Source organism: Hyperolius riggenbachi, chromosome 6 (genome assembly GCF_040937935.1).
Source record: "Hyperolius riggenbachi isolate aHypRig1 chromosome 6, aHypRig1.pri, whole genome shotgun sequence".
NCBI lineage: Eukaryota > Metazoa > Chordata > Amphibia > Anura > Hyperoliidae > Hyperolius > Hyperolius riggenbachi.
The window spans coordinates 152,131,982-152,154,672 of record NC_090651.1 but is presented as its reverse complement, the minus strand read 5'-3'; the positions used below and the strand labels follow the sequence as shown (position 1 = coordinate 152,154,672).

Here is a 22,691-nt window from a genome sequence, read left to right as displayed (position 1 = left end):
GGAGAAAAAAAATAGCTTACCAGTTGTAAGTGTAGCTGGAGTAGACGTTGGACCTGAACCCTGGGCATTGAAGGCCGTGACTGTCACACTGTATGTCTTGCCACACTTCAGCTGACTAATTACGCATCCCATGTCTCCTGTGTGACAGGAAAGGGTCTCTATTCCTGGATCAGTGACATTGGCGGTATAGCTGGTTGCACCTAAGGCTACACTCCAGGACAGTGACACAGAATTGTTGGAACAGCTGATTTGTGGTGGATTCAACACTGAGATACAGGGAGCTGAAAAGCCAAAAGACAATGAAAAAAATGAAATATTGCAACTAGATAGGCAGTAGGATCTTACATACATTATCTTGCAAAAAGTATCAGGATGCCAATCTTCCCAAACATGTGCTTTAACACACTCATAGGCTTTAATATGGATGCACTAAATGGTTTAAAGAGGCGCCCTGGTGGTAAATAAAAGCGTTTAAAAGCAGTTTAAAACCGAGAAAAGGTTTGAGGTTGCTTACCTCAAGGACGACAAATCTTTGTAGGGACAAAAGATTTTATTGGTAGCACAGGCAACGCGTTTCACGGGTCTGAGCCCGCTTCCTCAGGCCAATAGCAGTGCCTATATTAGTAAACATGAGACTCCTAAGCATACTTGTATTAAAGATATACATACATTTACAGCATCAGATTGTAATCAGCGATAGCATTGAATCCAGTGTTTCATTTCATATATATTATTACAGATGATATATTATAAATAAATAATGTACATATTATATTAGGAGTATTTACCCTTGTCTTACGGAGCTGCTGGCATTTATCAGCCAGAGGTATATAGATAATCAAAACATGTTTTTTCAAACATATGGAAAATTATGAAACATTGTTTAAAATAGGTGGGGGGGAGGGGGGTTGGGAGGAAAAAAAAAAAAAAAAACCTTTAGTTTTCCACCTTAATGTAAAAATATAATAAAAACTTCCTTTAATTTAATAACTATATATATGCACACAATTTTCTGCCCATATTACTATGGACAATTTGGATTAAAAGAGATTGCCAGAAGGGTGTGCTGTCATGATGAACAGATAAATAAATGAAAACATATAATTAGACCTAAAAAGACTTGGCCAGCTACTGGGATAAAATGACATTTCTTAGAGAGTGCTGGGCTCAAAAAGGCTGCGCTTCTCTATGTGTTAAAAAGTAAGCTGGTCACTGGTGGCTAAAAACAAATAGTGCATATGTACACATAAGTTAGCAGCAGGGGGAGTGCTGGCATAGCAGAAGTGCATGAAGAGCAAACATATAGTGTAAGCATTTACTTACCAGGCCAATTGAAATAGCAAGCTAAGGGAGCCTCTAGCGGGGGGAATTCCACTCTGGCTTATATAGATGTAGCAAATGTGTTGAACAGCTGCTGAATTGCAGGCTCGTGGTGGACAGGAAGGGGCGTGGCCTCAACACTGTGATGTCCTCGCTTATGCCATTCCTACAGGAAGTTCTGGCGGCACCATTTTGGATAAGGGCGCCCCATTGATTCATAGTATACTTTACCAGTAGTCCCATTCAATGAATGGGATTCATTGTGAATGTGTTAATGGCATATTTTTTCCACTAGATGGCGCCAAAGGATAAGAAATTGCATTCTTATGCACAGTAAACTAACTTTTAAATTAGAAGCTATGTATAGTTTGTAAAATGCAGTTTTATAAGGTAAAAAGACGTTTCTAATTTAGGTGGCTGTTTGTAGGGTATAATTAGTAGGATAAGTGAACTTTAAATGATGTAATAATAATAATAAACTTTTTTTTTTTTTTTTTTTTTTTTTTTTTTTATAGCAGATATTGATGAAAAACTGTGAATAATCGATTGACGTGTGTGTTATATTAATCATTGATGTATAAGCCCAATGTATTAATAAGCGTGATCTTTTTGTACTAATATTTCTTGTGACAATTTTTTGATGGTGTGTAAACCCCATCAAGGTATAGTGGTTAGAAGTAATAGAATAAGATGTTACTTGAACTGCCTTACTTGAACTTACCTTATAAAACTGCATTTTACAAACTATACATAGCTTCTAATTTAAAAGTTAGTTTACTGTGCATAAGAATGCAATTTCTTATCCTTTGGCGCCATCTAGTGGAAAAAATATGCAATTAACACATTCACAATGAATCCCATTCATTGAATGGGACTACTGGTAAAGTATACTATGAATCAATGGGGCGCCCTTATCCAAAATGGTGCCGCCAGAACTTCCTGTAGGAATGGCATAAGCGAGGACATCACAGTGTTGAGGCCACGCCCCTTCCTGTCCACCATGAGCCTGCAATTCAGCAGCTGTTCAACACATTTGCTACATCTATATAAGCCAGAGTGGAATTCCCCCCCCGCTAGAGGCTCCCTTAGCTTGCTATTTCAATTGGCCTGGTAAGTAAATGCTTACACTATATGTTTGCTCTTCATGCACTTCTGCTATGCCAGCACTCCCCCTGCTGCTAACTTATGTGTACATATGCACTATTTGTTTTTAGCCACCAGTGACCAGCTTACTTTTTAACACATAGAGAAGCGCAGCCTTTTTGAGCCCAGCACTCTCTAAGAAATGTCATTTTATCCCAGTAGCTGGCCAAGTCTTTTTAGGTCTAATTATATGTTTTCATTTATTTATCTGTTCATCATGACAGCACACCCTTCTGGCAATCTCTTTTAATCCAAATTGTCCATAGTAATATGGGCAGAAAATTGTGTGCATATATATAGTTATTAAATTAAAGGAAGTTTTTATTATATTTTTACATTAAGGTGGAAAACTAAAGGTTTGTTTTTTTTTTTTGTTTTTTGTTTTTTTTTTTTTTCCTCCCAACCCCCCTCCCCCCCACCTATTTTAAACAATGTTTCATAATTTTCCATATGTTTGAAAAAACATGTTTTGATTATCTATATACCTCTGGCTGATAAATGCCAGCAGCTCCGTAAGACAAGGGTAAATACTCCTAATATAATATGTACATTATTTATTTATAATATATCATCTGTAATAATATATATGAAATGAAACACTGGATTCAATGCTATCGCTGATTACAATCTGATGCTGTAAATGTATGTATATCTTTAATACAAGTATGCTTAGGAGTCTCATGTTTACTAATATAGGCACTGCTATTGGCCTGAGGAAGCGGGCTCAGACCCGTGAAACGCGTTGCCTGTGCTACCAATAAAATCTTTTGTCCCTACAAAGATTTGTCGTCCTTGAGGTAAGCAACCTCAAACCTTTTCTCGGTTTTAAACTGCTTTTAAACGCTTTTATTTACCACCAGGGCGCCTCTTTAAACCATTTAGTGCATCCCTAAATCCCCATACGATACCCGTGTGAGGGGTGGAGGCAGAACATATGTGGTTTACACCACGGTGGACATCTGCCTCCCTTCTTTTTTCCAAGGAGAGCGACCGCATCTAGGTCCTTAGTGACCTCCCCGAGTGGAGTCGGGTTAATTGTCTCCACCTGCTTCCTGTGGTCGGTTGCCCCTCTGCAACCCACTCTTGTGAGTAGATTCTTATCTTCTATATTGACAATTTTGACTAAACATATCACACTATTGGGCTCCCGTGTTTTTTGTTTCCTGTGCCTTTTCCCCAGAAGGTGTCCTGACACTAATCATCCACTACTGCTTTAATATGGAGTTGGCCCACTCTTTGCAGCTAGAACCGCTTCAGCTCTTCTGAGAACACTTTCTACATTGTTTAAGAGTGTGTTTATGGGAATATTTTAACCATTCTTCCAGATTTGCATTTGTGATATTAGGCACTGGTATTGGACAAGAAGGCCTGACTTTAGGTCTTTGCTCTAATTCTTCCCTAAGGTGTTTTATTAATTTGAGGTCAGGGCGCAGTACAGGCCAGTCAAGTTCCTTCACACCAAACCCTGTTCATTGCACTTGGTGATGTAAGCTTTGGATGTAGCAGCTTGGCCATGGAAACCCATTCTATGGGGTTCTCTGCACACTATTGTTAGCTAATTTGAAAGCCATATGAAGTAATATAGGTCTATTGACTCTGCAGAAAGTTAGCAACTTCTGTGCAATGTGCACCTCAGTATGAGCTGACCAACTACTTTGTGGCTGAGTTGCTGTTGTTGCAAGTCACTTTGCTATAATACCAATAATACTTGACTGTGGAATACTTAGTAGCATACTGAAATTTACTGAGCTCCTGAGAGTGAGCCATTCTTTCACAAATTTTGTAGACGTAGTCTGCATGCATAGGTGCTTGATTTTATGTACCTGCGGCCATGGAAGCAATATGAACATCTGAATGATTTGGAGGGGCGTCCCAATGCTTGGAAAAATATTATGTATATGTAAAACAAATTATTAGCACTGGTGAATAGTAATAGATTTGATATCAAGACTAAATATTGGGAAAGACTATTGGTCCAGGGGAGCAATTCCCAATCTTTGCTCAAGTATGCACCATGTTTCTCCTTTTTGTTCAAGCATGCATCATCATGAAATTTTCTAGCATATACAAGTGCAAAATGTACCATTAACAAAAGACTTCATGTATGACCCACCCACATGGTCAATAACCATTCAGAAAATGTAATTTTCCAAATCGTTCAGTGAAATTCTTCTCAAAGAATTTGAGAACATTTATATACATACTGAGATACAGTATACTGAGTTTGGATATGTTTTTAGAGCCTAGGGCAGGGATGTTGAACTCCAGTCCTCAAGGACTGAGGTGGTCCTCATACTTTTTTGACACAGCTCAAATTAAAGGTGTGGTTCCTCAAATAGAACACATTTCTCAGTGCATCCTAAACACTTGGCATGGACATGGCTCTTGAGGACTGGAGGACCTGTGGTCTACGGTTACACCATTGTTCTAAGCAATCGTGTCTGTATCAGTTGTACACAAGCCCTAGCTGCATGAGCAACCAATAAACTCACCAGTCTGCAGAGATATTGGAAGACTTGGTTCACTGGTGCTCGCTCCGTTAGTTGCTGTGATAGTTATTTCATATATCTGCCCACACAACAGCCCAGTGATGTTACACGATGTGGAATTTGAATTGCAAGCGTGTTGTACGCCATCCGGACCAACTGCTACTGCAGTAACATTGTCTGCTCCCAGACTTACATTCCATGTAATGGTCGCAACATTGCTGGCACTATCCAAAACTGCTGTCACATTTTGCGGGCTACAAGGAGCTGTAAAAAAAACACAGTGGGCCTGATTTACTAAGGTGTGCAAATGCTGGAGTCCATTCATGATTCCTCAAAACTGGCCTCAGTTGAAACTTTGTAGTGTACAAATTGCAGTGACAGCCACACACTGGCAGAATGTGAATGTGCAGGACCAGGGGCCCTTGCATATAACTGCAATCATACAGCCATTAACTGACTAATCTGTCAGCTTTGTAATATGTGAAGCGGTTGCAAACTTTTCCCCTCCAATAGCAAACTGTTTTTACAAATGTTAACCTGTAGGATCACTGATAATCTCGAGTCAAGCAAACATTAGTAAATTAAACCCAAATCATACAATGTTAGTATATTAGGCAGCAGAATACAAAGTAAAGAAATCTTTTTAAAAAATATAGCAAAGGATCAAAATAATGAAACATGGCCATTTTGCTGCATTTATCATTGATTGAGAAAAAAAATCTTTTTAAAGTGGACCTAAAATCAGAACTTCGTCCATGCTCTAAAAGGTAAGCCACATCATAATAACCTTTAAAGAAAAACATTAAGAAATCCTAAAAAAAATCTGAGGTTTTAAAGTGTATCTGAGATGAAGTAAAAGTAAAAATTCATACATACTTGGGAATTCCTCCAGCCCCCTTCGGCCTAATCGTGCCCTCTCCTCCATCTCCTGGACCCTCCGCAATCCTCCCGGTAAGTTCGGCCAGTTAGGGCCAGTGCAGTGGCGTCCTGTTAATAGGGCGCAGGGGGGGCGTGGCGCACCGGGTGACGTCTAGGTGAGGGATGTCAAAAAGGCCAGCTCATTTTCGTTTAAAACACCTGGCTGAACCGTCTATTGTGGAGCGCACGGAAGTCCATGCTCAATTGCAGCCTCCTCTCCATCTAGGCACCTCTTCCTTCCCCCCTCCTGCAATAAGCTTGCTGCGCTGCTCTGCCTGACCCATTTGGCCCCGCCTCTGCACATGTCTTTTGACCTCGGGACTGCGTCATTGAAACTTCTGCTTAAATTCCGGCTTGCGGCTTCCTCCTTTGTTGCATGCTATGAGGGCTGTCGGAATGGAAGTAACGTGCGCGTTAGAGGCGTTGGGCACCATGGACCGGCCTGGCATCATGGGCATGGAGCCATGAAAGGAGGAGGGTAAAAAGCAAAAGCACGGAGTGTGGTACTCGGTGGCCATCCGGCGGTAAAGACTCTGTCTGGGCTGGTCACGCAGCGCTTTCGCTAGCAGCACGTGTGTGGTGGTGAGCTGCTGGGCACACAATGAACACTGCAGCCTGCAGAGTGAAGGTTACCAGCTGCCAAGTACCACGCTTCCACTATCTGCTATTTCCCTCCTCTGGACTGGACTTCAGCGGGCAGATTGGGCGGGCGGGGCGAGAGTCAAAAACCACGTGTGGCACAGTCTGTCAGGAAAGCCTGCCCTGGACTTTGCTGTAGACACAACTGTCTGGACTCTGGTGCCATGATGTCTGAAGCCCCTAAAGACTCACCAGTCACAGCACCAATCAGCATCCATCACCCCTGTGTGACCCCACCAGTAAGTCATATTGTGTGTGCTTACTGTCAGACATTGTGGCACTGGGCTGGTAATACTAGTGTTTGTATATAATGTCATGTATGCAGCCATTGAGCCAGATGACCAAGTGCACTAGTATGCAAAGAGCAGACCAGAGCAGCAGTGGATAGAGCCAGAGGCTGCCAGTGCTATGTTGGTGTGAGGGGGTATGGGCTGGGGCTGCCAGTGCCAGAACATGATTGCACATGCTGTTTGCATGAATGGCGGTTGATATTATTATTGCATGTCATTGTCATGTCACCAGAGCAGTGGTTAGAGGCAGAGCAAGAAGCTGCCAGTGCCAGGTTTGTATGGGGGGTGGCTGGGGCTGATAGAACATGCTTGCAGCAGATGCATGAATGGATGATTGATTGCATGTAACCAGATCAGTGGTTAGACCTAGCTGCTGCCAGTGCCAGGTTGGAACTAGGAAGCTGGGGCTGACAGAACATGCCTTAATGAATGGATCATTGATTTTTTTGGGGGGGTGGGGAAGGCTGTCTGGATATGATTAGCACTGGGTGCAAAATACCTCAGGTACGCCACTGGGCCAGTGGGCACAGGTGCCGTGCAGCCCCGTGTGCCCTCATCGCACCCCCGGCCACGAGAGCGCACAGGAGCATGTGCAGTAAGCCTCGACTCACAAAGTTACCGGGAGTCATAGTGGAGGATCCAGGAGGCGGAGGACGGTGGCAAGGGAGTGATCAGGCCAAAGGGAGCTAGAAGAAGCCCCAGGTATGTATGAATTTTTACTCTCAGGTTTCAATTCACTTTTTGGACATTCATGGGGGCAAAGAAAGGGTTAACCTTCAGTGTTTAAATATTATCACAGCACCTTGGCCTAGCTCACAGCCCTGAGTCACACTTGCTGATAACGGATAATTAGACAGGCTGATCTCCGCAGCAACTATGTGGTTTTCATTATATGCTGTTCAAGAGTTTGGGTCTGCTTTAACTAAGCTAGTTTTAGCCATAAGTCAGACGTTGAGATTAACAAATCACAGCTTCAAGCAGCACATTTAACAGCTCAGTGATTCACTACTTCCAACTTCCACCTCCTAGATGGAGTTAATTTGTAGGTCAGTAAAGATTGTTTGAAAAAAAAATTTGCAGGTCAGGAGAATTGCTCATCTGCTTTATTCAAAGGAAAATGTACACAGTAAAGCAGACAAGTCTGACTAACAGCAGCTTTAACCATTGCTTTAAAACTGTTGGACAGAAATAACACTTGAAATAATGACACTTGAATAAAAGATCTAAACTCTTCTATAGGTCAGTATTAGTTTGCCGCCATAAACCCACATAAGTTGTTTAAAACCTTAAAATAAAAAAACAGTACTTATGACTACTATTGAAAATAAAGTTTATTATGGCTATGATTTATCACGCTGATTCGTGGTAAACGTAGTCATAACAGGCCGTAGTCGTACAGTGTCAGAGTCAGAGGTAACGAGGTACAGAGGAGTTAGGCAAATTCGAAGTCAATAACAGTCATACACATCAGTCAGATGTCAGTCGTATTGGAAGGATTAAGCAATAGAGTAGTCAAGACAGGCCGAGTCAAACACGTGTATCAGATGGCAGCGGTACAGAAGGACTAGACAAGAGCAAGGTCAGGAGGCAGGCAAGAAATCGGTACACAGATAATATACAATCAGATGTTACAGTAATAACATAAGGAATATATACGAAAATAACAAAGACTGACTAACTGGAGTACATATATATTGTGCGTCTACACAATATATCAATGTAGCTCAAAATCACTAGCTAGACCTAGTATCAGCGAACTGATTAGTATCAAGGCCAGTGAGCAACTGACTCACTTGGCCTAATATACCCAAGAGACAGGAGGAACTGCGCATGCGAGCCCCTTGCTGCACCAACAGAGGAATGCCGGGGACGCCTCCAGAGGATGTCGGAGGGATGCCCTGAGAAGATGCCGGAGCGGAAGTCCCGCTGTCGGAGATACCGCAGGACCCGCCGGAGGAAGGTAAGATTGTTACATGATGTCTTCTTTTTCTGTCTCCTGTTCTTGATTACAGTTTTCATGGTCTTCCCCCAGAAGAACCAGGCCCCACGTCTACTCTTCAGTTTTACACTGACAACTGACTGTGTTCTGGCTGTAGGGCATATTTATACACATTTCCGGGTTTCCTCAGTAAAATCACTTACCATTTATGGGGAAGTGCTAAAGGTCAGTGGTGTCAGTGAGGGAACACCAGTAGGACACTGGAGAGTTAATACATGAGATCCAGCTCTACTAGATAAACACCATGAAATCTACATTCCAGAACAGAACAACAGGATAATATATATATTTTGTAAAGCTGGCATAAGTGCTTCATTTAAAAGACCTTGGGATAATTAATTTGTTTTTATTTGTAACCTTCATGCTGCTGATAAATGGGTAAAGGGTCTAAAAGGGACCCCTTAACTCATTCACAGGGGAACTATATACTTGCATCCCATGGGCGCAGAAAGATCCATAAACCTCAGCCAATGTCTATACCCATCTTATGGGCCCCCTAGGTGTTGGAAAGTAAAGACCAATGACCTTCAGCATTGAATTAAGCAACTAGTGCATTGCAAGGGCTGCTTCTCGAGAGTACTAAAGGTTCTGCATCATGTCATTATCTCTGAGGAACAAAAAGGTTCTAATGATGTGATTAGCAAAACAAAAGACTGGGGTTGGAAACAGCAAATAAAGGCTTCTAGCAGAGGATCCAATTAAAGTAGACCTGAACTCAGAACTCCTCTCTGCTCTAAAAGACACACAACAGCATAATAACCATTAAACAAAAAAAAATGTCTTTGTTACAGTTACAGCTGATACAAATCCTAAAATAAATCGGCACTATTTCTACTTCCTGGTTCATGGAAGCAGACATATTGTTAACAACTGTTACAACTTGTGATTAGACACAAATGAAAGGGAATTAAACATGCTAAACTCTCTAAATACATACATGGTGCATTTCTCTATATTTTCCTTCTGTCCTGTGCAAGAGTTCAGGCCCACTTTAACCATTATCTGTGCTAATTATTTCGTGATTTACTTTCCATAAAGTGCACCTCAAGTAAAATGAAAACATTACATAAGATGGTTGTTTTTACCTAGATTGTACTGAAATCTGTGAGCTGTACCCCAACATTCCCACATGTACATGGATCTCTGTCAAACTTTGTGCAGCCACACGCCCCATTTAAAAATGTGCTTCTGCCTCAACAATTTAAAGCCGACATACCCTTTCCAGAAACCTCTTGCTCATATACCTTATAACGCTCCAACTCTATATATTAGAAAAACTGTACTTGAGTGAGACTGTGTTATTGTCACCCACCTGCAATCCCGTAATGATACCTGATACAATAGCCATCAGCTTAACTCTTCCTGCTTTTATATATGTCTAACTTGTTCTTTTCTTTCCTTGTTTTTCATATAATTGTGTTCTGTTGTATTGCTCTTGAGTTTCATTACTTTATGCTGAGGACTATTACGTCCTTTTGTTATATCTCTTTTTGAAACTTGCTGTACCACTGCACTGATCTATATTTTGCTAAATAAAGTGATTTTTTTTAACCTAAAAATGTGCTGTGGAATGATGATATGAATGGATTAGACATAGATGAGCTACTGGATAAAGTGATGAAGGTTTTTAGTAAATATAGAGGTGTAGTTCCCCCTGCTGCTGAAACAAGATTCCCCTTATGAACGGTTTAGGATTGCTGTACGTGAGGTTTTGACTGAAGGGATACACAAGTGTGTCACACAATATGTTGTGGATCATAGAATCTGCGGACCGAGTGATTTTCTAAAAAGCACCCGGCACCCTGTATGTGTGATCAAAGAGAAAGGGAAGAAAGTTGCTACACATGGTTATGATTGCAGTGATGAGAATGGTTGTTATGTGAACGATAATGGGCACTTTACACGCCCACGAAAGCGCAAATCTGAGGATTTTGAAGGTCGCAGAGAACGCGGAGCATGTTTTGAATGTGGGTTGAAAGGTCACCTGGCCCGAAATTGCCCCCAGAGGGTCCGAGGTCCACAGTGACAAAGTATGGTTAAGGGTACTAATTCTGCCCTAGTTGAAGGCAAATGAGCAAGTGAATTTATTGATGAACATAGAATGTTACGTTGTGGTGTGTCAGATGTGAAACTGGGAATTCTGAGCTCTGAAAACCAAATCACCAGAGCTCCCAGGGGAAGTATCCAGCAAAAAGGGAGGGGGGGGGGGGGGGGCTATAGGAGAAATCCACAAGTTATGAGCTGCTGTTTGTCTGTCTGTTTGTTGTTTGTGTAATTTCCACAGTATAAAAATGTCTGTACAAGTTTTATACTCTGTCTGATGTTTTGTTTGAAGATTGAAGATTTAAAAGTGATTTTTACTGCCTGCAGTTGCCTGTTTGTGAATGTTACTTGGAATGCGTTTGTAATGTTAAAATCTGTGAAATTTGAGTGGAGTTTCTGTCTGGGATCTGTGAGAAGGTATGAGTTACGCCCACATTTCTGAGGAGGGGGCAAGAGACTTCATGGACTACTAATCCCAGCTAGATGATGAAACTGATTTCAGTTTAGATGTGTGTGTGTGTTGAAACGGAACAGAGTGATTTGAGAGAATGCATGTAGCAAGATGAAAGGTTTGTTTGAAAGAAGTTAATGTATATATTTTGTGAAACCCAGAATGCGGGATACTAAAAAAAAAAAAAAAAAAAAAAAGGAGAAACCCCGCAGATATTACTTTCAATTATAAGAGTAAATAAGATTTTTGTTTTTGTTTATGATTTTTGTTTTTGTTTCTGGGAACAATTGATTGCTGCATTTCTGTAGTATGTGGGTCATTGTCATCGATTGATTGGCTGTTTTGATTGACATCTGATTAAATTTTATAATTTGTGGGTATGTTAGAAGAACTTCAGTAAAATGACTCTGATAGAAATATTTTGACTACAATGTTTTGTTTAATGGCGGACTGCAGAGAGGGATGCATGATTGTAGTTCTCTGCCAAGAGCCCGCCACCAGCCAACGCCACCAGCCAACCCCCACCAGCCCCACCCCCACCAGCTCCATCCATCCATCCAACCCCCCCCCCCCCCCCCCCACCTTGCCTATGCTGCACAGCCAGTTTGCTTGGGCATTTACGTCTTCATTGTCCAAAAAAGCTGCACCACCCTGGCCCCCTGTACTTTGTTTTCTTTACTGACCAGAGGATGTTTTTCCCGTCCGCATCTGCGCAGTGACTTGTCCGCAAGGCAATTATAAAATCTTTGTGGATCAGTTCTATATGCACAGGAGGGAATACACCAACACCTAAGCTGGTCTTACAGTAGTGAGCTGAAGAATATCGTAGAATAGATAAGCTTCTTTCTGCGTCTTTGCTCAAGCTGTGTGTTTATCACTTACCCTACGCCACCCTGTTATATGGGATTCCGTCCCCCACTGTTTTCACTAACAGTTTGTATGCTTTCCCATCATGCATACGTTTGCGGCTTAGTGCCGTCCGCAGGGTTAGGTGTCAGCAACTGAGGAGCCCACCCGTCCCACAGACCATGGATGTTCTCCGGGCTCCCACAACACTGGCCATTCACATGTGTGCAACATCCCAGTCCCCTCATCTCCCGTGGCAACCACTTGGCAGTCCTGACGTCTACAACTACAGCTCCCTCTGCTGACTTGCAGTCTAAGACTTTACCTACAGGTCGCTCTGTACACTGCTGACCTACTGACCTTCCTTTGACTGATTCTGTTCAATTAATTTGTGGTGATGACACATGAGTCTTACATGTGTCAAGAGGAGGGATAGTGGCTAAATTAGAATAAAACCACATGGGAACATTTGAGCTATTGTAAGAGGGCGCACATGGGCCTTCCGAGTCCAGATTAATTAAAAGATCCAGAGCCACAGCTTGCTACGAACACTCACATGGAGCTTCGGTGGTTTTGAAACAAAAGAAATGTTGTTTGAATCTTGCACAAGAAGAACGCTTAGCGGTCATTTCCTTTTAAAACAGTAGCCAGATACAATCTGTTCTTGATAGTTAGCACCACGGGGTAAAGAGGGGTGGAAATTTGAGATCCTGAGGCGACGGGAACATTTGCTTGAGCCTCAGTGCGACCACGATCTCAAAGGCTGTGGGAAGATATTAGAGGATTCTTCCTAAGGCACAGGTGTAGTTCTTTATCTTGAACCATGGTGAAAAGGAAATAAAAAAGGGGGAACAGATACCTAAAAAAAAAAGGCTACATAGGGGAAGTTGGGTTAAAGCCATAGTATTTTAAAGAAGAAGAAGAGTCCTGGAATGACAATGACAATGACTAAACGACCTCCATTGAACAGCAATGACAGGATAGACAAAGAGACTACTGACATAACCCCATTGAACAGTATTAACAAGATGAACGTGACTAGTAATAAAGTTCTAGTGACCGGTGAAATTTTTAATTTTTGAATTACTTTGGCAATTTTTACTGCAAACCGAGTGAATGTACCGAGTGAATGTGTCTGACTGTATTGTGTGTGTAGCGGTTAGACCGCAGATTGTTCTGGTACCAGTAGTGGCGAATGGGTCTGAATTAGAATGTATGATACAAAGTATGATAAGTGTGAATCAACCACGGAACTGTACCACAGAGAGAGTCCGTATGAAGGTACCAGGCACGTCACAGCGTGCATTTGCTATAGCCAGCAATCTTACGTGCTATAATAGATCTGCCCCCAGTAACCATCCAATGATCAAGTATTGTGGAGAAATAGTGGAGATAACCAATAATAAAGGGTTAAGCCTAGGAACAAAATGGCAGTTAGAAGATACTTGGTGGACTTGTGAACCCAACAAAGCAGAATCATCATTGCCACCAGAATGGAAAGGGTTGTGTGCCCCTGTCTGGATGATAGAACATGTCACTATATTGCCCTATGAGTCCTTTAAAATTTTGGTGGATAAAAAGGTACACCGGAGTAAAAGGGAGGCACCAAAAGGAAGTTTGGACCCATATGTATATATTGATGCGATAGGGGTCCCCAGAGGGGTGCCAGACGAGTTCAAGGCTAGGAATCAAATTGCTGCAGGGTTTGAGTCAATTTTCTTATGGCCAACAGTTAACAAAAATGTGGATTGGATTAATTACATTTACTACAATCAGCAGAGATTTGTTAATTATACTAGAGATGCTATCGAAGGTTTGGCAGAGCAATTGAAAGCAACATCATTAACAGCATTGCAGAATAGAATTGCATTAGATATGCTGTTGGCAGAGAAAGGGGGAGTATGTGAATTTTTTGGGGAACAATGTTGTACCTACATTCCAGATAATACGTCCCCTGATGGAAAACTGACAGTGGCTCTTCAGCAGTTAAAAGACCTATCTGAAGAGCTGAAACGAAACTCAGGTGTTTCAAACCCAATAACAGACTGGTTACAGAACTGGTTTGGAAGCTGGACTTCATTTTTTCAGAGTTTTGGTATCGCCTTCCTAACTGTTCTTATGGTTCTGTTCCTGCTAGCCTGCTGTATTTTTCCAATGTTAAGAACATTTTTTGCAAGGTTGATAGATAAGCATATGAGTACTACTATGTATGCAGCCTTAGCACAGCATGATGAAGAAGCATACGGAGATTTGGGAGGAGATTATGATGGTATGCTGGAGGGGGATGGCCAGGCCAACGTGTGAGGCAATCATTCCAGCTCACGGCCAGAACCTGATTTTTTGTTTTTGATCATTTCACTTCTATGCCCTGACTTGCTGTAGTGCATACCCATTTGCAGCAAAAGGGGATAGAAGGCTGTGTTTGCTTGAACCTCTAAACCCTGTAGTGGAGACACATTTGCAGATACCTGAGGCTTAAGTAAAGCATAAGCACGGAAATGTGAATGTAAATATCCCTTTTTTTTATACACATATATAATCAAGCCACAACCCACAGTATTAATTATAAACAGGAGGGAAATGTGGAAAGAATTTTATAATTAATCTGTTAATCTTTATGTATATCCTATGTGGCTATAAGGACCACATGCACAGAATCAGATTGTTGTGTTAGAGTGACACTTTAAGTAAAAGGATTATTGTTAACCAAGGAGTTATCACGATATCACTGAATATATGTTTTTGAACCATTTACTGTGCACAGTCTCGTGTTCTTCACAGTGAATTCCAGAGCAACTCCCCACCCCCTCAATGTCAATGTGTGCCAGGCACGGGGCAGCGAGTTGGAAAGAACAGCCTAAAACCAGTTCTCTGAAAGTGTGGGTGATTTTGAAGGACATGAAACAAGAAACTGATGAGCAGAAGATTTCCTCTTCCTGTTGACTTTCATTTATTCATGAGGGACACAGAGGAAGAACAACCCCACCTAAAAGGAGGAACTGGACATGCTGATTGGACTTTTAACAGAAAGAACTGCCCAAAGGGAGGAATATTTTATTATATTCATTAGGTTTAAAGGTCCCCGCACACAGGAAGAATTTGCATTTCTTTGCTTAGCAGGATTTGTGTAGCTACAATCCATATATATATATGCTAGCTGAGAAACGCCCTTGTACAAGTAATAAAGATTTCTGAGGTTTTGGCAACTTAACGAAGAATGTCTCATGAGTAAGTTTATTTACTTTTAACAGTGCCTCTGCACTTTTTCAGCCGAGCCCACAGGTGGCTGTGGGAGAAGTGACGTTACCTCCCTTCCTCCTCCTCTAGCCTAGTTGCACCAATTATTAGATGACCATTATAGGGAAGGGATCTTTCATGACACACCTCAGGCCATTTTCCTTTCCCAGATGAAGCTATTGAGCAAGTTAGGAGGACAGGGTGACAAATGCTGACTGTGGTATTCTACAAAGTTTGATACGATTTTGTGCTCTAAATAGATTCTCTAAGATTTGGTAAGCTACAAAGATTTGGCCTTCCATTTTTATATCTGTGCAGTTGTGCTGATAGACTAACACAGGGTTCCTCAATTCATTCTGATGTACTGGAAAAAACACTGAAAGACTACACAAGCTATACTTAAAAGAACCTGCTAATGCAGGTGAGCTGGAGAACAACAAACCACAGGTCCATATTTAGGATTTCTTTCCACAGTAGGTATATAACAGATGATGTCATTCTTACCTGTCTGGAAGGTGTATCCATCACTGAAGCTACTGTTACAGTAATGGCCAGAGGCTGTGACCACCATATTATACTGTTGGCCACAGTGTAGTCCAGTCAAAGTGCAGCTTGTATTTAGAGCACGACACACTTGTATGTCTCCATCCACTCCTGTTAGATTACTTGTGTAACTTACAGCTCCGGTCATGTTCATCCATGATACAACCACAAGGCTGCTACTGACTTGAGATTTTACATTAACAGGAGAGCAGGGTACTGAAAGCATATATAAAAAAAGTTATTTTTAAGTATAATGGACAAAAACAAAATTATAATTTGTAATGCTTATAATTAATAAATAGTGTATCCATATTGTATATTCTGCCAGTAGGTGTTACAGGTGGTGTGTGATGAGAAGCCTGACAACTCTAGGTATTTCATTTATGTCTTTTATGTAATCTTCTACTGCCATGGGGATTGATGCACAAAGCTGCAGTAGTATTACTAACAGTCTTTACCGTAGCATTTCTGTAGCCACCCCTACCTGTGTTGCTGCGGCCCGCCCCCATCTCAGCAGCCAGCCACCTATTAGGATGACAACCTAAGTTGTCTATAACACACCTCCAGTTATGCCACCACTGCATTTTCAGGTATGCCACAAACACATCTGTAGACATGCCTTTACCACACATTCAGCCATTTCCCCAACCACATCTCTAGCCATGCCCTCTCTGCTCTCCAGCCATGCCCCAACCACATCTCTAGCCATACCCTCACCGCTCTTCCAGCCATGCCCCAACCACATCTCTAGTCATACTTTTATTTTACTTCCAGCCATGTCTCAATCATATTTCCAGTCATACCCTTAACACACTCACACACTTCCAGTTATGGCCCCACTGCATTTCTAGTCATGTCCTCACCACTCTCCAATTCTGCACCAACCAAACAGTACACTCTTTTACAGAATTTTCTAAAAAAATAAATAGAAAATTTTCCTCCTTCAGGTGCAGCATCTTCTTCAGCCGCTTTATCCCTTGCACCTTCACAGCCACCCTCCTCCACTCCGCCTCTCACCTTGAGCGCTTCCTGCTCCTCTGCCCACAGCAGCAGCCAGGTGTCCGTTAAAGAAATTTTTGAGCGGAAGAAGCCAATGTCTGCCAGTCACCCCCTTGCCCGGTGTCTGACAGCTGGCTTGGCACAACTGTAATCTCGCGAGCTGTTACCATACCGGCTGGTGGACTCTGAGGCCTTCCGAAAATTTGTGGCGATTGGGACATTGCAGTGGAAGATACCCGGCTGCAATTACTTTTCTCAAAAGGCGATACCCAAACTGTACCGTGATGTAGAAAGGCAAGTGGTGTCATCTCTGGCACACAGCGTTGGGTCAAGGGTCCATCTGACCACAGATGCCTGGTCTGCAAAGCACGGTCAGGGCAGGTACGTTACTTATACGGCACATTGGGTCAACCTTGTGACCGCTGGCAAGCAGGGAGTACGTGGCTGTGCAGCGGACCTACAGTAGTTGTGACACCTCCACGGCTTGCAGGTAGGCCTGCTGCTACCTCCTCTCCTCCTACTCCTCCTGCTACATCCTCTCCAACTACACACCCCCAGCTCCCTAGGGCCTATGCTGCATGCCAGGTATGACGTGTCACTCCATCTTGGACGTGTCTTGCCTCAAAGCCGAGAGTCACACTGGAGCAGCTCTCCTTGCTACTCTGAACAAACAGGTGGATCAGTGGCTGACCCCGCATCAACTGGAGATCGGCAACGTGGTGTTTGACAATGGCAGAAATCTCTTGTCACCTTTGAGTTTGGGAAAGTTGACACATGTATCCTGTATGGAATATGTGCTTAATCTCATAATCCAAATCCTTGTGTGCAAGTACCCAGGCTTACAGGAGGTCCTGAAGCAGTCCATGAAGGTGTGTGGGCATTTCAGGCGGTCCTACACGGCCATGGCGCGCTTGGCTGATATTCAGCGGAGAAACAACTTGCCAGTGAGGTGCTTGATTTGTGATAGCCCGACTCGCTGGAATTCAACGCTCCTCATGTTTGACCGCCTGCTACAACAGGAGAAAGCCGTCAAACAGTATCTGTAACACTACAGTGAAAGGTCATGCTCTGGGGAGCTGGGGATGTTATGGCCGAAGTACTGGAAACTCATGAGTAATGCCTAAAGGCTCATGCGTCCATTTGAGGAGGTGACAAACCTGGTGAGTCGCAGTGAAGGCGCCATCAGCGACTTGATCCCATATGCTTTCTTCCTATAGCGTGCCGTGCGTAGAGTGGCAGATCAAGCTGTAGAGGAGCCTGACCAGGAACAGGAGGAGGAAGAGTTTTTGGAAACATCACCTGCGGCATCATCAACACCTGCAGCATCACAGAGGAGGGGGAGGAGGAGTCATCTGGGGAAGAGGAGTCAGATGATGAAGGTGTTTTTTTTGAGGAGGAGGGGGAAGAACAACCGTAGCAGGTGTCGCAGGGGGCTTGTGCTGCTCACCTTTCCCATAGTATTGTTCATGGCTGGGGGGAGGAGGATAACTTACCTGACATCACTGAGGAAGAGCAAGATGAGACGGCTAGTACGGCAGCATCCGACTTTGTGCAGATGGTGTCTTTCATGCTTTCCAGCCTGTTGAGGGACCCCCATACAAAAAAACTCAAAGGGAATGACCTGTACTGGGTGGCAACACTACTAGACCCTCGGTATAAGCACAAAGAGGCAGAGATCTTACCAAATACCCACAAGGCTGAAAGGATGCAGCACTTGAAACACCATTTGGAAGTATGCTTTACAGTGCGTTTAAGGGTCACAGCACAACGGAATAAAGGTGCCACTGCCAGTAATCTTCCTCCATCTCCCATGTCCATGCAGGCAAGGACAGGACGCTCTAGCGATCTCATGGTGATGTCGGACATGCGGACATTCTTTAGTCCAATGCCTCGCCTTAGCCATTCTGGATCCACCCTCCACCAACGCCTCAACCGGTAGGTAGTCGACTACCTGGCCTTAAGTGCGTATGTAGACACTCTGAGCAGCGATGAACCCCTGGACTACTGGGTGCACAGGCTTGACCTGTGGCCAGAGCTGTCACAATTTGCCATCCAACTTCTGACTTGCCTTGCCTCAAGCGTTCTGTCAGAAACGACCTTCAGCGCAGCTGGAGGCATTGTCAGTGAGAAGAGAAGTCGCCAGGGTCACAAAAGTGTTCAGTACCTCACCTTTATCAAAATGAATGAGGCATGGATCCCGGAAGGCTACATCCTGCCCCAAGACTAAGCCAGTCGCCACACAGCATCTCTGCCTGCAGGCCGCTTGACTGCCTTCTCCGCCACCACCAACAGGGTCCAGGACTCCAGGTGGATTCCTAAATTTTTAAGGCCCCTGCTAGCAGCGGCCACTACAATTATTTTTCTAGTGCGTGTACATGCCTGCCGAATTTTTCTGGCTGCACTGCGGCTACAACAACAAAACAAAAGGCATGTACATGTGTCAATTTCCGCTTCGTGATCGTTACCTTGCCGCGGTGAAGGGGCTTGCGTATCACAATAAAGCAATGACCGGCTAAATGAGTGTGTTGGGGGGCACACCCAAGATAATAAGGTTGTTGCTTCCTTGTGAACAGACCAAATTCAATCAGCTGGACACTCAGTCACTGTTGTTATGTCATTCAGCTACCTCAGCCCGACCATATGGGCTTGAAAACCACCATCGCCTGCACTCTCGTCATGGTGCACACTAGTCCAGCACGGCCGTCACTACACAAACAGCTGTTTGCAGTGGGTTACACAGTGAGTTTAGTCTGTCAGTGTGAAGCAGTACACTAATTACACTACCTGATTGATGTATACACATGCAAGATGTTTTAAAGCACTTTAGGCCTCCAATTTAGCATTGCAATGTGATTTCTGCCCTTAAACCCTGCTGTGCGTCAAATCCCGATTTTTTTCCCCGGGACTTTTGGTGTGTATCCCACTCCGCCATGCTCCCCTCCAGGTGTTAGACCCCTTGAAACATTTTTTCCATCACTTTTGTGGCCAAAATTAGTGTTTGTAGTTTTGAAAGTTTGCCTGCCTATTGAAGTCTATGGCGGTTCGCGAAGTTCACCGGTTCGCGAACTTTTTTCGCAAAGTCGGAGGTTCGAGACAACTCTATACAAATTCCTTAAAGGATACATGAGGCCAAATGAAATTACTGCAGATTTACTTACCTGGGGCTTCCTCCAGTCCCAAGAAGCCTCTGTGTCCCTCGCCACAGTTCCACTGTCAGCTACTCTTCTGGAGTCCCCTCCATAGTGGCTGTCGACCCACACAATGCAACGGGGCGCGCAGGAACTATACAAATTCCCGTGATGCAAAGGTTGCAGCACGTTACCGCATATGCAGTAATGCATTTCAATGGGCGACGCAGGCAGTGCACACAACAGGAATGCGGCGCAACACAGTGCGCTTGTGTGAACTCATAGGAATCCCCTAGCTGGGGGGCGGCGCTGTGCATATGACCCTGTTGCTGCACCATGGCGTGAGGTCATATGAAGGGTGATTCCTGCGAGGTGTGCAACTGACCTAAAGTTGTTCAATCAGATTACACAACCTAAAATAAAACAATTGTTTCAAAATGTCTAGTTCTACAATTTGCTTAATCACTTGCCCTCCAAGAGTTTTTAAAAATAATGAAAATGTATTTCGTTTTTCTATGGGAAGGTGTATAATAGGGTATTTGGATGTGGTTTTACTTTTTGGCCACAAGATGGAGATATAGAGTTAGTGTGTTCTAAAAATAGAAACAGAACCAAGTGTTGATATTTGTTTATATTTGTGTAAATACAGGGTCATAGATACTCTTACTGGTGGTGGTCAAGTAGTTTCCCTTGAATTTACATATTTTTTGTTAAAGGAGGTTTTTTTTGTCATTGTCGTTTTTTGTTGTTGTTGCAGTTGTTTATTTGTTTGTTTTTTAAGCCATAATGGTTAAATTACAAGGATGTTTCTTTCTCCTGTACAGAACATGCTATTAGGATTAGCAACAGTAGGGTGTGCCAAAGCATTCCCTCACACAAGGTTTCACACACCTGGAACACCTGAGGAAGGGGGAAACCACGAAACATGTTGTGTGTTGCTACCTTATAATAAATGCAATTTTAAAACGCCTTTGGAGTGTGTGATGATTTGCTCAGCTGCCTGTGTAGGCAGGCAGCCCTTTGACCATTGTGTAGGTTTGCATGCTGCAGGACTCTGGAAAGAAGAGTTTCTGTCAGTTTTGCAGCTTGTGCTTGCAGAGGAATTTGCATACGTTGTCATGCAAATTGCCTGGCCACATTCATTGGAGGCGTGTACTATAAGTACTATGTCTTTCCCACAATGCTTCGCTGGTCATTTCCTTTCCATGGTCTGTTCCTGATGGACACTGCTGGAGTGTCAGCCATTGCTATCTAGTATAGTTAATTCCTGGGGGTTGCTTTAGGCTCCCCTTCTAGCCCAGTCAGGTTGTATTATCTGTATTGCCTGTTCTGTCTTGTCTTGCCTGTTGCCATTGTCCTGCCCCAATGGTGGTCGACAGGAAATGGTTCTGATCTCTGTTCTTGGAGTATAGCTGGTGCAGCGGTTGCTACCAGCTATCTCTTCTGTTCTGTCTCCTGGGATCGCGCTAGCTACTTTTCGCTAGCGCTGGGGATCCTTCTGTTCTGCTACTCTGTACCTGGATCACGCTAGCCACTTTTCGCTAGTGCTGTGGATCCTATCTCTCGTTTGTCCCTGTTTTCGTGTGTCTGTCTTGTCCGCTACGCTTGCTGCAGGCTCGGTGAGGTAACCATTAAGCAAGCGCTCGCGTCCTCTGTTTCATGTTTGTCTGGTAATGGTTAGTTAGGCGTGCTTGTCTCTATTGTGCTTATCACGTGGATATCGCGCATAACCGCGTGCACTGTTGCGAATGAGTGCGGTGTTCGCGGTTAGCTAGCGTTGGTTATTTTCCGTATCTCCTTATTGTATTTGCTGTGCCTTTGCTACCCTCGTATTCTATTCTGATCTGCCTTTTGTCACGTCTGGCGATCGCACCTCTCGCGATCGCGTTCCTATTTCGTATCTGCTGTTGTGTGTGCGTGGTCGCGGGGTGGCGACTGGATTGGCGCACACACATACAACCTATCCCTTTGCTCAATCTCATTCGCAATCGCCTCTCTTGCGATTGCGTTCTGCGCTTCGTACAATTCCTGTCTGGCACTTGTGGAGGTACAGAGGATTGGTTCCTCTGCACTCCCCAGCGCCATCTGCCGACAGGAATTTCCCTCTACAGGTGCGTAGCACCTTTTGCTGGGTGCCTGCAAATATACGCTTGTGTAGGATTTCTGCCGTGTCAGCGCACGCGTTGTGCGCTGATCACGGAGAAAGTTCCACAATCGTTACAGAGTGCCTCCTTCTTTCCTGTTGTATCTCATACTATTAAGAATAATAATAAGTCAGTGCATACAAAAATAATACATACAGGTTTAATTACCACCCACAGCAACCAGCAAAATGTATCACATATAACTTTTGCTCAAGTGAATGCTTACTGGTTGATATTGTTTGCTGTACTTTTCACCGTACTTCTTGTATGGCATTTGTATACATTTGTTCATGTTAGATCTTATTATTGCTGTTGTTGCGGTTACCTGGATCCACATATAATTCACTGGAGGTAGTCTGGCAGGTGCTGCTCACAGATATCACTGATGCAGTGTACGATTCGCCACATGTAATACCTCCAATTAGACATCGATTGGTCATTGATTGGCACATCAGCTGTTGCCCATTATTGGTTTGCATTGAAGCCACATACAAATCTGGGC

General features: G+C 43.4%; 1 protein-coding gene and 1 long non-coding RNA gene across 4 annotated transcripts in view; one reads left to right on the top strand and one right to left on the bottom strand.

Annotated features, from left to right (window-relative positions):
- Positions 1-5,172, bottom strand: part of LOC137521174 (mucin-3B-like) — a 164,443-nt gene extending 159,271 nt beyond the window's left edge. The window contains exons 1-3 of one of the 2 annotated variants that reach the window (XM_068240096.1): positions 1,324-1,472; positions 515-615; positions 21-281 (exon numbers count right to left, since the gene is read on the bottom strand). In XM_068240096.1, coding sequence (XP_068096197.1) covers positions 21-132 — 112 coding nt within the window. In that variant the 5' untranslated portion in view covers positions 133-281; positions 515-615; positions 1,324-1,472. Of the gene's footprint in view, positions 1-20; positions 282-514; positions 616-1,323; positions 1,473-4,955 lie in introns of those variants that run through there. The other variant, XM_068240097.1, reaches the window with a different exon arrangement.
- On the top strand, positions 2,346-15,302 carry LOC137521176 (uncharacterized). Of its 2 annotated transcripts, none has more exons than XR_011022069.1 (3): positions 2,346-2,430; positions 3,160-3,260; positions 14,920-15,302. It is a non-coding gene; the product is annotated as an uncharacterized lncRNA (long non-coding RNA). The 2 variants fall into 2 exon arrangements; XR_011022068.1 differs by having other exon boundaries at positions 14,903-15,302.
- The last annotated feature ends 7,389 nt before the right edge of the window (positions 15,303-22,691 follow it).